The sequence below is a fragment of the Ziziphus jujuba genome, chromosome 3 (assembly GCF_031755915.1).
Source record: "Ziziphus jujuba cultivar Dongzao chromosome 3, ASM3175591v1".
NCBI classification, from domain to species: domain Eukaryota; kingdom Viridiplantae; phylum Streptophyta; class Magnoliopsida; order Rosales; family Rhamnaceae; genus Ziziphus; species Ziziphus jujuba.
In genome coordinates this window covers 13,962,411-13,979,675 of record NC_083381.1, presented here as the reverse complement: position 1 = coordinate 13,979,675, position 17,265 = coordinate 13,962,411, and the positions used below count along the sequence as shown (strand labels likewise).

The window sequence follows — 17,265 nt, the reverse complement described above, 5'->3', positions numbered from 1 at the left end:
ACTTCGAGGAAATTGTGGTTTGTTGGTTATCAATGTTTCGTACCGGTTTATTAAATAAAAATATATGGGATGGGAAGTGTGAAATTTTGATGTATTTCCCACGGTAATTTTGGAAAACGGTACGGTTGGTTAATAATAATGTTTATTTTTAGACGCACTCATACAGTATTGGTGTTCTGGTGTATGGACACGTGGTAGCGCGCAGGTATTATGTGGTTTAGTGCGCGGTTATTATTTCTCCCGTTGTTGCCATTGGACCGTGGGCAGGCAAGTTTATTATTGGCCACAGCCGCCCCCCTCCTTGGCCGGGAGATGGTTTCAGCAGCGGTACTGTCGGGACGCCGAAGTGCCGTTTGCAGGTTTCTCTCTTTAACCCCCCGCGCAGTCGGTACTCGAGACGCTGGGTATCGGAGGGCATCACTGGTATATGGTGTGGTGTGTCAGGTGTAATTTGCAAATAATGTTTTAAACCCCAAAGGTGTTCAAAAATTATTTACTATAATTTATTACATTTTAATTAAATATATTGGGGTATGTATTTATTTATTTATTGTTTATCAAATAGTTTAATCCCTTGGTTTTTGGGAGGCACGTACATCGGGTTTTGTGAAAAGGTTTTAAAAAGGGAACATTTCAAACGGAGCGATTGGTGAGAGTTTTGAGGGAAATTATTATTTTCGACAGTTATTATTATTTATTTATTTATTGTTGGTATTTATTCAATTCCCTTAATTGTTATCATTATTATTATTTTATTATCATTAAAAGTGTTCAGTAGTTATGGTCACTCATTGAGATGATTAGCATCTCATGTTTTTAAGTTCCGTTCCCTTAGGTGCAAGTGGTGGTAGACGTTCTTCCGGAGCGAACCAAGTTTTCCGCTGCTGTTGTGTTTCGAGAAGTACTTCTGTACTTTTTTCAATTTAGTGTATTATTTCTTTCATCCTTGTTGTATTTATGTTGATTAGCACTTCTTAAAGCTCTGTATACTATTGGGACACTTATGTTTTATTTATGCACTGGACTGTTGTTATTGTTGAGAAGTGCTGAAATTTGTGGAACAACTTGTAGTTCTGTGGGAGGAATAAGGGGGTGACTATAGAAGTGTATTTTCAGTGTAGGTAATTTGTGGTAAGTCCATCCCTTAGGGGAGGCTCTGCCGGATTTTCCATTGGAGGGTCCGGTAGGGTTTCCCTGGGATCAGGACTTGTCTGGGGTTCCGAGGAAGGAATTCTGAACGGGTCCTGACATCATGGATCATGTATTCCAACAAGATAGCATAGAAGTAATGTTTTATTTCATTATGTAATACATGTCCTATCATTCTTTGTTTTTCAAATGACATTGAGATGGGATTTTTTTGCTAGACCATGCTCTACTAGGTTGGAAGTTTTATACAAGACATGCTCCAAAAGAGATACAAACATCAAAAGAGATTTATAATTATGCATTATATGTTGTATTTGTAAGTGCTAAAATTTTGCAGCGAATTGTTATTTCGGATTCATGTTGATTATTTTATGATACAAAGACATTCATGATTGGCATGACTGGTTAAGTCATCTTGAATCAATAATGATGTGTTGCAATTCATGATTGGCATGACTAGTTAAGTCATCTCGAGTCAATAATGATGTATTGCACTGAAAGACTAGAGGATCTTTCAAACTAATGAATCTTTATATGTAATTTGTTCTATATGAAAATTGGTTACTCAATCAATACCAACTAAAATTGATTGGAATCTCTTATATTCAATGGGATATATGTGGCCGTCTTTAATCATGGTGTAGACCATATTTTGATATGTTATATGTTATGGTATAAATATGTGACGATCGATATGGGTGGGTGCAAACATTGGGAGGCTATCAAGTATCCAATCTCACGTTATCCAAATGTACATTAGAGGAGGATTCAAATATAGTGATGATCATTTTTATAACATTGAAACCTTTTCAAAACGGTTAATTTCAGGGTTTGAAAAAATTCAAAGTTAAATATATTCAGGTTAAAAACTCCATATTTGGTATAATGGCTAAATTGGATATAATAGCAACAAAGAATGATTTGTCATGGTTTATAAACCTTTACAAATTCACTTCTTTCAAATAAGAAGTGATCAACATCCACTGTTGCTAAGTAATCAGGCTTCTCTCTTCCTGTTCCTATATATAAATATTGGAGCATAAGAAATAAAAGTCAGTACGAGTTTCAAAGCCCCAAAAAAAAAAGGGAAAAAAATTATGAAAACATAATTCCAGAGTAGCTTCCACAACTTAACAAAAGCAAATGTCTAGAAAATAGGATGAAATTATTGGATTAAGGAAAAAGCTAAAAGCAAAAAGCAAAAGGGCAAAATATGTAGCTTTAATCAACAAAGCAAAATTAAAATCAAATCAAATCAAAGGAAAGGGGCAATGAAACAAATTTAAATATTGAAACTTCTTTTGTAAAAAATAATAATAATAAATAAAAAATAAAAAAATCATCATAGCAACAGAAATAGCAGAGACCCAAATTTTATTCGACTTGCTCTTAGGCAATCCAACAAGAATAATTTCATCAGACTCAAAAAAAAAAAAAAAAAAAAAAATCAAACACCTTCTTCTGTTTTCGATCTCAACCCAAAACATACTGAAATCAGAAACAAGCCAAGGATCAAAAAACAACCAAGAAAACCAAAAAAAGTAAAAAAGCAGAGATGAACCAGAGTAAACGCAGGTGACATAGAAAAGAGCTTCTTTGGGACCAGCCATGGCGTCGAGAGGTGAAGCATAGCCAGGTCCAGCACAGCAACCATGTTCTTCAATGCCCTGCCTCTTCCCCGCCGACCCATGTTCCGAACCCACCACATCCGTAGCCATATCTCTTTCTCTCCCACACACACGCGCACACACACACACACACACACACACACACACACACACACTCTGGTTCTCTCCCAGAGAAGAAGAAGAGGACGAAAAAGGAAATGAAAACACACAGAGAAAACTCACATGCATGGAGTACTTATCCAACAAGGGAAAATCGGTTACAGAATTCTATTGACCTGGCAGATTACGATTCGCTCAGATTCTCAAGTGTTTGCGTGACGTGGCGGATTATCATATGACATTTTGTTTTGATTTGTATAAAGTCTACCTTATTGTCTCAGTGCAAGTGGACGATAGTGTCCAGGTGGGATGTATCGGGAATTTCGCTGCTTGCAGTTTCCTTTCCGTGGAAACTTGTGCACTTGAATTTTCAAAATTATTGTAAATAGTAAACAAACAAAAAAAAAATTTAAATTATTTTAATTTTCTTATTACAAGGGGAAAAAAAACTTTCAGAAAAAGGAGAAAACAATAAAAGAATATATATTACATAAATTTCCAATTATATCTACTTATAAATATCATCCTGAGAGTGTATAAATTATGACATGACCATTTGTAACTTTCCATACCCATCTTTGGACATATATATTTAATGGGTAAAATGATTTCTAAAACTTCCTTTTTCTTTTTTTGTCAAATATTTATTTTCTTATTAAAAAAAAGAAAAATATGTTCAAGTGTAAAATTTGAAATCTCTTAATATATATATATAAATTGAAATAATTTTTTCCGTTTTTTATGGGAAAAAAAAGAAAGTTTGGAGCATTATATTTTTTTAATTTTATCATCTATCATCATTAATAATTATTATAATATTAAATTTTAATTTTAATATTTATTTTTATTAAAATAAATTATAACAATTTAAATTATCATTTAATATATAAATTCAATTTATTATCTTTATAATATCTCATATATATATATATATATTTGATAAAAGCATTGCATTGTTTTCTAAAGGATTAAAAAAACCTAGTGGTCCTTGCAATAGTAAGAAACTTTCAAGTTTTTCCATTGGGTTTTTTTTGAAAAGTAGCCATCCCGTAAATGGTTTTTTGAAAAATGACAAATTTGTTTTTTTTAAAAAAAAAAAACTAGCGACCTTTTAGGACATCCGTACTAAACTACCCTTTATTACTATTTTTTTTAAATCTTTTTTTCCCTACCAAAACAATTATTTTCTCTGCTTTCCCTTTCCCTTTCCTTTTTGAAACACAGCAAGGCCTTCAAACACACTAGGGCTTTAATTTTCCATTTCGAAACATACCATTCAAACAAAGCTAAGGCTTTCGTTTCCCTTTTGAAATAGACCATTTGACCCTACTCACAATTCCTTTCCTTCTATCCATTATTGAGGTTGAAGAAGCAACCTCTGCTTTCACAAGTCCAAACTACGAAGTTAAGGAGCCAAAAATCTTCCTCCTTTTTCATTGTTGATGCTGCACAGTCCAACTTCTTCAAAGGTTAGTTTCGCTCCTTTTTTCTTTTAGCCTTTCCCTTTCAAAACACACCATTCGACTCTACTCACAGTTCCTTTCTTCCGATTTGTTATTAAGGTTGAAGAAGCAACCTCTGCTTTCACAAGTCCAAACTAGGAAGCTCAGGATCCAGAAATCTTCCTCCTTTCCTGTCGTTTATGCTGTACAGTCCAACTTCTTCAAAGGTTAGTTTCTCTCTCTTATTATTATTATTTTTTTTACCTTCACTTTAACATCTCCACCTATTCCCTATAAAAACTTTCAATTTGATTCCGCTTCTCAACTGGGTTTTTGTTTTCCTTATTATTCCCTCTTCATTTTTATACATTATGTACCAAAAAAAGTGGTTTTTTTTTTAGTCGATTTTTTTTTTTTTTGGATCTTATAGGTTTGATAAGGAAAAAAGTTTTCTACATATAATTAATAAATAGATGTTGATGTCTATGTTTGATAAGGAGATCTCCAGCGTCGGCATTAGAGGTGGTGGTGGTGAAGGTGGTGGTGGGTGTGGAGGTGATGATGGTGATGAAGACAATGATGAGAGTGGTTGTGTTTGTGTCTGATATGGTTTTGAGGGCATTTTGTTTTGGATAACATGCCTGAATATTTGATGTTGACTGTTTCATTTTATTGTGTAAGTTGGTGCCAATTACTCTCTCTAGTCTAGCCCATATGGTGATGATTTGAGGAAGGGAATTCATCAGTGCTACGCATATATATCTAGGAAGTAGTGTGAAATTGAAATGGTTAGGGTGTTTTATAGGCATTTGGCATGTTCTTCTCCAAGTACCTGAATAAGTTTTTAGATGTGCAACTCATCATTTATAGTTGAAGCATATAGGTGAAGAAATCATTCTTTTACTCTCTACAGGCCCTTAACAGATACCATAACTTGATTTTAAAAGCTTGATATGCATAATATTATTCTTGGTCCATGGATTTCTTTATTTCTAGTTTCAGGAAACCTTTTCTTGATTTTTGTGGGTGACAAAGCAAACACTTGTAGCTATTAATGAGATATTTTCTTGAGAATGAGAAGATTTTGATTGCTAAAATCACCATAAGAGTATCTTATAGAAAATTATTTTTGCTTGCTTAAGCATGTAAACTTTCTGGTTTAACAATGCAAGGAAGATCCAGTTGTTTACTGATTTTTTGAATAGCCTCTTGCTGTGTATTTGCAATTATAATATGCATGTCTTTTATAAACTTAAGAGGCTATGCAAACAGGATGTCATTTAGAAATTAACCTCTTTATGTTTCTGTGGCTTAAATTTAGATGTCGTTTAAAAATACATGTATAGAAAAAAGAGGTTACATAAGTTACAAATATGGTTTTTGCTCTTAGAAAACTGTTTGTATATGGGATTGTTGATCCTGTAATTCTAATTGGTTTTTCTGAATTAGTAACCTATTCTAATTCAATTTGTGAATTGTAGGTGTATTATATCATTGAAATTGCTTGTCATTGTTGTGGTCAATACCTTTGGGATCTAGCCTACACATTTCCTTCTCTACTTTTCTGGGATTCATTGAGCATACATTGAAAAACATATAACTTGTTGGATTTCCTTTTCACATATGCATTTTTTCAACTGGAAATATGTATGAATTGTGTATTACATTTATTTTTCTACCCCTGTTGATCTTATATAGAGGTTGTTGTAATTTGTCTTCACGTGCTAGTATTTTCCTTTCATCTTTAGTAGTTGTCGAACGAAAGATTTGTTGGGATCCTTACTAATATTGATTTTCTATATTTTTCAGCATTGGAGGAGCAAGTGATGGACTGAGCAGAAAATTGAAGCACAAAAGTTGCCATTGTTAGAGTTACAAGTGTTTGCTGAGAAAATTACACACACACTTACACAGATAGAGAAAGAGAGAGAGAGATATATATATATAAATAGATAGAGAAGCATTAGTGGCAGTTTGTCCCCCATTAATGTAAGTTGCTTCTCTAAACAAAAGAGAAAAATGTTGTAAACTAATTTCGCTTTAATGTAACGAACTAATCTGAGAATCTTTATTTGCACTGTGTTGAATGGTTCTTCAGAATTGTTGATAATTTCCATGATGGATTATTTTAGAGATGATAAGTCATCTCTTTATAAATTGCTCAATTTTGAACCTTTGTCATTATGAGCTATGCTTATAATATTGTGTTATTTGGTGTGACGGAAATGTTTGTGTTGCATGGTTAGAATGTGAAATGTGAAATTAAAACTATTATGAAGTTGTGTTTTTGTTTGAATTTCATGGGAGGTTTGAATGTGAAACCATAATATATGTGTTAGAACTATAGGTTATCCTTAGGAAGCAATGTCACATCCCCATGGTTGGTTTATTTCCTAATGTATAAGGTACACTAATATATAGAAGATATTGTAGCTTTTAGATCCACATATGTGCTGGTTCAAAAAGATTCTTTAGCCATTTTCATTATATTTTTGCACAAATTCCATTTGGTGTATGTCATTTAGGTTCTGAAAAATTTTCCGCTTGGCGGAATACTTTTCCTTCAGGAGGAAATTTTTTCCTCCAGGCTGAAAAATTTGCCTCCAGGCTTTCCTCATGTCGGAAAAAATGTTTCCTCCATGTGTTATGCTTTGTTGTATTTGATTTGCAGATAAATGGATTCAGATTACCAACGAAGATTTTAGGACTCAGAGATATCGAGGGCAAAGGTTAATTGTATATCGAACTTCTAGAAAGCCGTGTTGGATATTAAGTTCAAGCTGACTCCAGCCCAAATAAAGAAGTTCGAGGATAACTATTTTGGCCACTTTTTGAAGGCCAATGAGATACAATTTAGTGGCCACATCGTCAACAGCATGCTGTATAGGCAGTGTGTTTGCGACGACAAGAATTCTATGGTATTCAATTTTGGAGGGCGTGGTGCTAGATTTACGCGGAGAGACTTTACCATAATTACAGGTCTACGGTTTGGTTATGAACCCAATAAGGGAGTTAACATCTCTACTCGTATTAGTGACATGTATTTTGGCAGAAAACGAAAGATCACTAACTCGGAGATAAATGAAGCTTTCATGACCGCACAGTGTCAAGACGATGATGAAGCCGACGATGATAGATTGAAGTTGGCTTTATTATATTTCCTAGAGACGGTTCTTCTAGGCAAAGAAAGCATGGCCATCGCACCCCATAATCACTTGGAGATGGTGGACGATTTAGAGTACTTCAATAACTATCCATGGGGTACTTTATCATATACCACCACCATTAGATCGTTGAAAAGTGCTTTTGAGCATAGAGAATCCATGGCTTTAAACAAGTCATAGAGTTATAGTGTTTGTGGGTTTCCTTTGGCTTTCATGGTAAGTTTATTACACTATTATTTAAAGTTTGTTACACTTGTATTTATGGTGTGTATTTCTTTACTTATTCATTATTAATTAATTGTTTGACAGATTTGGGGTTTTGAGACAATTCCTTCGTTAGGTCAAGCATTTGGAAAGAAGTTGCCGGACATGGCATTCCCTTGAATTCTTAATTGGCATATTTCACAAGTTGATAGGACCCGCCCCATGAACCTTCCTAGAATCCCCCGGGTGGCTCCGCCTAGTGAAGTCCTACTGGACAATCCCTAGAGAATATCTAATGGAACCTCATCTTAAAACGTGGACAACAAACACAAGCGATAATAGTAATACCTCAATATGTATATAAAAAAATAAAATAAATCCACAACAGCGTAAAGTCTACAACCGACCTACTATACTACAGGCCATAACTACACGCATAAGTACCATGGTCTCTACTGAGTCTCAAATCTAAAATAAGAGCATTCTAAGAGTATCAACAAAGTCCAGGAGTACAAATAAGAAATAAATAAATCCAGAAGATAACAGTAGATAAAGGGAAGATAAATACGGGTGCAATCGTGGAAGGAACAAAATGATAAACTGTGCACGAGGTAGACTGCTACTAGCTGTCTGGGCCTAGGAGAACGAATTTAAAATAATAAAACGTGAGATAAAGAAATCTCAGTGAGTGGCATAGTATAATAGAAAAATAATGATTTATTTTTGAAAAATCTTTCTTTCAAGACCTCTCGTTTCACTCGTTTGAAAAATTTCCCGTTTAAAAATCATTTCACAAAACCCAAACTTGTACCCCAATTAATATCATAAAAACCGATGCTCAAAAGTATGAATGAACGATCATTATAATATTATGAAATGTCTCAAATCAAGATATAAACATTTGAGCATAAAATATAATAAATATAGTTCCACCAAATAAATATGAAAATGCAGAAATCACCACAATATTTGTAAATCAGCAATATATACAAACATATACAATGTACCATACGATGTTCCAATCTGTAAATCGTGGGATACACCCACCTCACGACCCTCAATATATGAACAGTGTCGTGGAAATAATAAATAACCATCAGGACGTACCCAACCTTACGGTCCGTGGCAATAATAAACCATTGGATGATACCAACCTTATTGCATCGTGGTAATAATAATAAACCGTCAGATAAATCCGACTTCACAGTTTGTGGTAATAATAGATAACCGTTAGAAGGAACCAACCTCATGGCACCGTGGTAAACCCAGCGTGCTGTAATATAATATTAAACCAAACTCTGGTACTATATGGTACATCAATTTAAAATAACCGATATAGTATCTTACCGTATCATAAATCATAACTTAATATTCACGCTCAACTGCTTGTCTAAATATTTCAAAAAAAAAAACTTCAAATCATGATTTCTTACTAAAATAAAAAAATACCATAGTGAAATATATTCACCATAAACCGATTATAAGCACCATAAGTTTTGAAGTATTTAATCATGCTTAAACTCATTTGATTTTTAATCTGCTTTCTCAAACCAAATAGTTTCCAAAATGATTTAAAATCTCAATTTAATTACCAAGATATTTAAATACTACAAGTCCATTTATGGACCCATTGAAATTGGAAAATCACTTAAAATATTATCAAAAGTCACATAAAATGAGAACACATATATGTAAAAGCAAATCCTCATGTATCCATAGAATGAACATTCAAATCAAACGATAGGTATAAGTAAAATACTCAAACCACATATATATATTCTACTATATACCCAAAATATTTTTAAAACTAATAACCACTCATAGTATTGTAGATGCTCAAGCCTGCTTCTCTACAGGATCGCCTCCAGGCTCAACTCGAGTGCCTGTAATATAATAAAATATTCTTCAGGCTCCGAACAACTAAACCAGAGACACTTGTATAATCCAAATATCTCAAAATAATTTACAGTACTACAAAATTGCATAAATTGGACACCGGACAGTCCAATTATACCGCGTGTCCTTAGGATCCTGTACCCAAAATTGGGAATTTTCACCCGAAGCCTAATATTTCAAAATTGAACCACCTAATGGGTCCTAATAATATCCAATTTCACTAATTCAACTCCAATTTTAACTAATTTGACCAATTTTTTGTCCAAATACAGTCCCCAACTTATCCGAAAATTAACTAATTGATCCAAAAATGGAAAAATTATCAAATGACCTCCAAAATTCACAAACTTTATATTGACGGAAAGCCCAAGAGACAAGGAACTCATCAGTATGCTCACCTTGGTCCAAAGTTTCCTCCCATGGCCGGAAAACACTGTTGAATCATCGGCCAAACTTTCCGTTGTCGGATCTTTCAAACGGTGAGGAATTTGGACAAAATAACCATGGAAATGAGCTCAGAGGGATCGAAAATAATGGAAAAGGTGTATGGGTTGGCCTGAAATGAGAAAATCCGGCGACCCACCTTACCGACCGCCGTGGACTTCGCCTTGAAATGACCTTTCTAGTTGGCTGGCGCATGTAAGTGGTGGTTGGCCAGAAATGGGCAAAACGGCGGTGACCCGGTTCAACGGTAAACGGGTTGAAATGATCCAGTTCGGACCCATGATTCTGAGGAGAGAATTTCTCGGGTTTTAGGGAAGAAATGAGTATTTTGGGCTTTGTTTCCTGTTTGACATGCTTACCTAGGCTTATATAAAGCCTTGGGTCACTAACAGACAAAAACTGGGGACTGGCTTGGACATTGATTTAAAACTTATGCTTAAAACTTTTCAGAACCATAACTTTTTATCCGTAACTCAGAATTTGGCTTGCCGCCAGTCTATAAACTCGTATCGACGAGATCTACACAATGGTACCTTAGTCAAACCAAAAATATTGGCTATTGAAAAAGTCAACTTAAACCCATATATTGTTCACTTGGTCAAACTTAGTAAATATGGTTAAACTTGTTTAATCATGTATATTTTTGGTACGGGGTGTTACACAAGTGCCAAGATTTGAGAAGGCCACTGAACTCTTTGATCATCGTGATGTAAGTATATGAGTTCTTCCACTTATATGTACAAATATATATATAAATATGCATTCCAACATAGTAATATTATTTATAGATTTTTGCAGTATTTGTAGTAATATTAGTATTACTTAATAATCCCTTGATGATAATCTTTTTTGTCTTTTGCAGTATCCCATTCATGGCTTAATGAATGTAATTGAATTTGAGCATGCATATATTTGCAAAATTACATGCGATGTACATCATGACACTACTCAATACAGTGTTGCACCTGCTGTCTGAGACAAGCCACCACAGGGAAGTCATGGTGAAAAAGATGAAGGTGTTCCACTTACAAGTAGTGGAAGAAGTAAGAAACAAAAGCAGGCGTCTGTGAAAAGTAAGGGTAAAGGAGGGAGGCGGCGAATGGGAGATAAGCCGACAGACTTGCCTTCATCATCGATTGCAGGAGTTGCTACTCATGTTCGTGTTAAACCATCAACTCCATCCCAACCTCCAACGACTCCATCCCATGATGAGGTTTGAATAAATTGTATGAATGTTTATATTTTTTATTATTGCAAGTACTAATCATTATTGTTTCTTTTAGGTACCTTTGAGAGAGAGATTAACTATCCTTGAAGGTGAAGTGGCTAATGTACGGTAAGACATTAAGGATTTAAGAATTACCATGCTTAGAGAGTTTGCAAGTTTGGATAGCAAGCTTGATATGTTAATGAAGCACCAAGGAATGGGAGTTGGTGCTGATGGGTTGGGAGATGGGATGGCAAAAGACGTTGAAGGGGATGAAAATAAAGAAGAGTTTGGTTCCGATACGACCCCCGTTGATAGACAGTCACGTCCATCCATTGTAGACGATGCAGGACCAAGTGTTAAGATTATCGAGAAAGTGTTTCCATCAAAGTTTCCAGTTGGGAGACGTGCAAGAAAGGTAGCAGCTGCTAAGCAAAGAATAGATATTGGGAGGCGGGATAGGAAGGCGGCAACAGCTATTACAACTCCTTACAGTGTTGGAGGCTTGCGGAAAAAACTACAGCGCACTTTACCCGGTGCATCTTCTACTTTGAAGTTTGACCTATACAAACCAATACCCACGCAACTTGTAAAAAATTTTGACCAATTTATGAAGTCCGGTTGGGCAACAAAGGTTGATATGGACATTTTGTCTGCGGGTAAAGACTTTTTCCAATTGTTTATAACCAGTGAGAAGTGGCTGAATCACGATTTAAGTATTTTTCGATCAAGATTTTTATTTTATAATTTGATAAATTCCATAGATAGTCGTTCAACTGCGTTGTTGTAATTTAAAATTAACTCGTCTTTCAATACAGCATATGGACGTCCTGCCTTACTTATTTCGTGTACATGCCAATCGATTCCCTGATGTTTTTTATCCTAGTTTTGAGGTGATAGATGGAGGATTTTGGGTAAGTAATGAAGTATTAAAGGCCAGGTGTCCTATATGTGTTTATTTTGTTGTAGCTATACATTGAGGAGTGTTATGGAAAGTTCCTCGCCAATCCATCTAATTTCCAATTCTCATATGCAATGCAAGAATATGTATTGGGGATACGAATAAAAGAGTCAAAGCCATGGAAATGCATAAATCATGTACAATATATATGTCCAAATTGTGTAATGTTAACTATTCATTTATTCATGTGCCTTCCTTTATTTGTTGTGCTAACTGAAATCATGTATTATATTGACAGTTGTTGTTTCTACTAAACAAGCGTAACATACATTGGCTTGTAGGGCACGTGGACTTGAAAGAGCTTCATATGACTGTATATGACTCAGATAAGGCTGGCAATCGAAACAGAGAAGAAGTTTATTTCCAGAAATTATGCATTATGTTACCTTATTTACTGCGGTCTGCATCCTTTTATGAGCAGCAGATGGATCTTATAGACTCCGTTGATGAGTTTACATGTGAATTGGCACAAAATTCCCCTCAGCAAAGTAACGGGTAAAGCCCCTTAATATATACATGTTTGTTAAATAAATATTAACTATTGAATATGGTTCTAATAATACTAATATATGTTATAATAACTGTTTTTTTGTAGTGATGATTGTGGCATGTTTACACTCAAGACCATCGAGTTTTTACATGCTAGATTACCATTGACATTCACACAAGATGACATAAAGTTCTTTAGGAGGAAGTATGCATATGAGGCTTACAACAAAGAACTAAGTATATGAGCTGGATGGTGATGCATTTTTCTTTCCTTTTATCATGTTTATAGATGCATATTCTTTATTATATTAGACTTTTAATTGTAAAGATAATGGTGGCTTATAATGTTCATTTAACAAAGATAACGATATGTTATTGATGTAAGGATAACTAATTGACCTTATAGAAAATGTGCCATGTTTATTTATTAGAATTCCATTATCCACAAACGTCTTACGAGCTTAATTGCGGATTCTAAAAAATTTTCCGCTTGTCGGAAAATATTTCCTCTGGGCGGAAAATATTTCCTCTAGGCGGAAAACTTTTCCTCCTGGAGGAAAAATTTTTCTCCAATCGGAAATCTTATATGGAGATCAATTGAAGCCTCTGGATAATTTTCCATCAGGTGGAAAATTTTTCCTCCATGTGGAAATCGTTTTCCTCCTGCTGGAAAAAAATTCCTCCAAGCGGAAATCGATAAATAATTTTTACTCCTATCAGAAACTAATTTCCTCCACTTGGAAGATCAATTTCTAATAGATTATTTAAGTTAATAGTAGGGTAAAAAAATTGAGAGTGGAGACAAATATTATATAAAATGAAGATGGATTTAACAAAAAATGTATTGACATTTAAAATCAATAACCATTTTAAAGAAAAGAAAAAATGGTATATATTTATTTTTCTTTTCAAAATCATTTGGACATTTCATAAAATGAGATGTAAATTAAAGATTTAAAATCAACTCCAGAAAGCCTTTTTTCATTTGGGATTAAATTCAAAAAAAAAAAAAAAGATTACTAATAAATCTTCCACCGTGGAGTAGAAAATATAATATCCAAGATATGAAATAATTATCAAAATATATTAAACCATAACACTAAATTAAAACTTTCTAATTCGAAGCATAAGACAATGGATTCGTACATCTCTGCCTATAATGTCCAACACCACCACATTGGCTACATCTACATCCAATAACATCTTCACCTTCAGATGGTATGCGTTGCATCCTCGGCCTAGCAGCTCGCCTACCTGTCTATCTTGGTGGAAGAACAATACGACTTGCCACGTCATCCAGGGCATGCCACTGTTTTTCATCTAACACAGGGTAAATGGACTCAGCATAAGCTGCACGATATGCATCCGTGGTGTAGTAATGAGAACACATGCCATAAGGAGCAATTTTGCAGTCTCTGCAAGCGGTAATACAATGATCACAAGGATATTGATCAAGATCGAAGACTTTGGATGAGCATGTTTTTAATTGGAGATTAACTGTATCCCTTAAACTCCCACCTTCCACAAGAAATTCATGCATATTAATGGCTTTCACACGTAGTCCGATGGACTCCAAATTTCGTAGTTTGAGTTGCTCTTCCATATGGTCAGTCACAGGCTTCGTTAATTTTGCACTTGCAGTACCTCGCTCATAAAACCACCTTTGTAGTAAATCCGGTATGTACTTAATTAATGCTACTATTGGCATCTTTCTAACATCTAGCAAAATACTGTTCAAGCTTTCTGCAATATTGGTGGTCATGATAGTGTATCTTCTACATGGAGAAAGAGAACGTGCCCACCTTATAGGGTCATATGATCGAATGTATTGGGCAGCCTTACTGTTTTTTGCCTCAATTTGCCCCGTACAAAACTCAAAATTTTCAACCAAATATGCATAGCTGCGAGCATGAAACATTGTATTATTTTTTCATCTTTCGCAAGTCCATTTCCTTTAATATTTCTGCTTATATGGTATGTGCACAACGCATGGTGTGTATTGGGAAAAACTTTGCATAATACCCTTTCAATAGTGGGGTGTCTATCACTCACAAAGACCAAATCCGACAAATCTCTAATGACATCCTTGAGGTTTTGGAAAAACCATATATATGCTTGCTCATTCTCTCCATCTCCAATGCCAAAAGCCAAATGATATATTTGATTATTGCCATCCATGCCCGATGCAATATACATATACCCTTTGTATTTCCCATTCAACGTAGTTGCATCAACAGCCAACACGGATCTTATGTGGGATTTAAATCCCCTAATTATGGCTCTAATCGCCTTAAAGAAATATACAAAATTGTTATTATCATCTGTTTTGATACGTGTAAAAGTCCCAGGATTCTTCGACACTAACTCATAATAGTAGGCAGGCAACTTAGCAAAATTCTCCTCTGGAGACTCCCTAATACTGTTAAGTGCATACTCTTTACCTTTCCATGCTTTGTTGTCGCTTATATTCACCCCATATTTCTGCAAAAAATCATGTTGAATTTCTTTGGGTTTGTAAACATGTGTAATACCTTCATATTTATATTTGATATATTACCCGATAACTCAGCTACTGGCCTGTTTATGTTCTCGATGCACGATATCTAACGAGCAATTGTGTACATTATCAAAAATTCTCACAATAAATATTTCTTCATTTTTAAATGTGGTTGCACGTAGTCGCCATTTACAAGTATTTTCCAAGCATACAACCTCATACCGTTGTGTAGTTGACCGTGTCACCTTGAACTCCTTATTTTCACGCATGCAATAGATACTCAGTTTATTCTGTAAGTCACGTTTGTTGCGAAATAATTGTCCAACTACTATGCTCTCACAGCCAGTGAACTTTGACAAAAATATGGCCATAGAACCATTTCTGTTGCTCGATGATATGTGGTCACTTGTAGCACGATGAACCCTAATATCATCAACTCCTTCATTGTTCATTTCAGGATGCATATCATTATCATTGTTCGGTAACTCATGATCAAAATATACATCATTATGATCAACATCATCCCCTGCTTCATTGTAATTCTCATCATGATCAATATTATGCAACTGCTCATACTCCTCATCGTTAGGAAACCGTTCAGCATAGGCACCTCCAACATCAACTCCTTCGTGGGTGTTAAATGATATCCAGGCCCCACTGTAACACCCCGTCCCAAAGTACAACAGAAATTTTCCAACTTTGATTGAGGTTGACCTTGACGATTGACTTTGACCGTTGACCATTGACAAAAGGGGTCAAAAGTTGATTTTTTGACTCAGATGGAATTCTAGGTTGACTGAGGTACCGTTACGAAGTACACGTTGGCACGAGTTCGTAGACTAGTAGCACGTCAAAAATGGAGCTACGGTTTGAAAGTTATGGGTAAAACAAGTCGAGATTCAAAGTGTCCAAAAGGTGCCAAAAGTTGACTTTTTATGGTTGTAGAATTTTGCTTTGACTTTTGTATGGTTGTAAATTGCTCATCAATACGAGTTCATAGACTAGTGGCACCCTTAAATTGGACATCTAGTTAAAAAGTCATGAACGTGTGAAGTTTTCCGACTACTGTAATATTTGAATACATCTGGCTTAAAGTGAACAGTGATACCACGTGTCGACATCTGAGAGGTCCACGTGGGTGAATAGTGTCACCTACGGTGGCTTTTATTTTGGCAAAACGGCGGGTGAGGAAAGAGAAAGAGAGAGAGGGGAGAGAGAGAGAGAGAGAGAGAAAACCACCGGCCACCGCCACTTAGCCGTTTTCCGGCCACACTTTCCCCACACGTGCCACCCCACTACCTCTGCCTCCTCAATTCCGACCGACCACCCAAATCTCGAGGCCAACCGGCCGATAACGCGTTGGGATCGGAGCATTTTCCGGCAAGGGGCCGAAAATCTTCAAACCCAGATCTCTTCGCCGTCCGGCCTCCGTTTGCCTCACCGCTGGTCCCGTTGGAACCCTCTCCCATTGATCTACAAAACCCTCAAAAATCTCGGCCACCAGCCACCGGACGCGCCACCGGCGACGACGGTTTCCGGTGGGATTGGGCGGTTCGCCGGAAAATCCAGTTCCGGCGAGTACCCAGTTGCACCGCCGGTCCCTCCCGACTAATTTCGACCCCCTGAATCCAAATCCGGGGTCCTTTTCCTCCAATTCGCGATGTTTTGGGAGATTCGAGGCTCTAAAGGACGAAAGCTTTCCGACAAGATTCCGGCCACCTCGGGTCCGATCTCCGGGAAGTAAGACCGGATTCGTAATCCTCGTCATTTAAGCTTCATTTGGGTATATTATTCGTCAATTTTGGTTAATGTTTGCGTTAGTCCCCCCGAGTACCGGGTATTATTTACCCGAATAAAATATTAATTTATTTGACTGTGTGTGAATTGTTGTTTTAGGAGCACGTGTGCCTCGTGGAATTGATCCCATGGAGGATCTTAGGTTAATTGCGTGCTCCAAGTGAGTGATCCACCTTTAAAATTATTTTGGGGTGATTAATTATATTTATGTCGTGTTAATTTGATATCTAGAATTATGCTTATATGGTGGAATTTAAATATAATTAGGAAAAAAATATTATTTTATTT

The 17,265-nt window shown here is 35.7% G+C and overlaps 1 protein-coding gene and 1 long non-coding RNA gene across 2 annotated transcripts; one reads left to right on the top strand and one right to left on the bottom strand.

Annotated features, from left to right (window-relative positions):
* Nucleotides 1–2,003: 2,003 nt before the first annotated feature.
* LOC132803059 (selenium-binding protein 2-like) lies at nt 2,004–2,999 on the bottom strand. The gene is made up of 2 exons (XM_060815242.1): nt 2,711–2,999; nt 2,004–2,168 (listed from the first exon to the last, which is right to left on the bottom strand). The coding sequence occupies exons 1-2, from the start codon at nt 2,865–2,867 to the stop codon at nt 2,074–2,076; spliced, it is 252 nt and encodes an 83-aa protein (XP_060671225.1). The 5' UTR covers nt 2,868–2,999; the 3' UTR covers nt 2,004–2,073.
* Nucleotides 3,000–4,080: 1,081 nt separating this feature from the next.
* On the top strand, nt 4,081–6,389 carry LOC112492193 (uncharacterized). The gene is made up of 3 exons (XR_007242232.2): nt 4,081–4,345; nt 4,439–4,545; nt 6,128–6,389. It is a non-coding gene; the product is annotated as an uncharacterized LOC112492193 (long non-coding RNA).
* The last annotated feature ends 10,876 nt before the right edge of the window (nt 6,390–17,265 follow it).

Bases quoted from the DNA above. Each gene is read 5' to 3' on its own strand.
- LOC132803059 (XM_060815242.1), bottom strand. From the start codon at position 2,867: ATGGCTACGGATGTGGTGGGTTCGGAACATGGGTCGGCGGGGAAGAGG. The intron at 2,169-2,710 runs GTTCATCTCTGC...ATTTATATATAG, and splicing joins TGTCACCTGCGTTTACTCTG to GAACAGGAAGAGAGAAGCCT.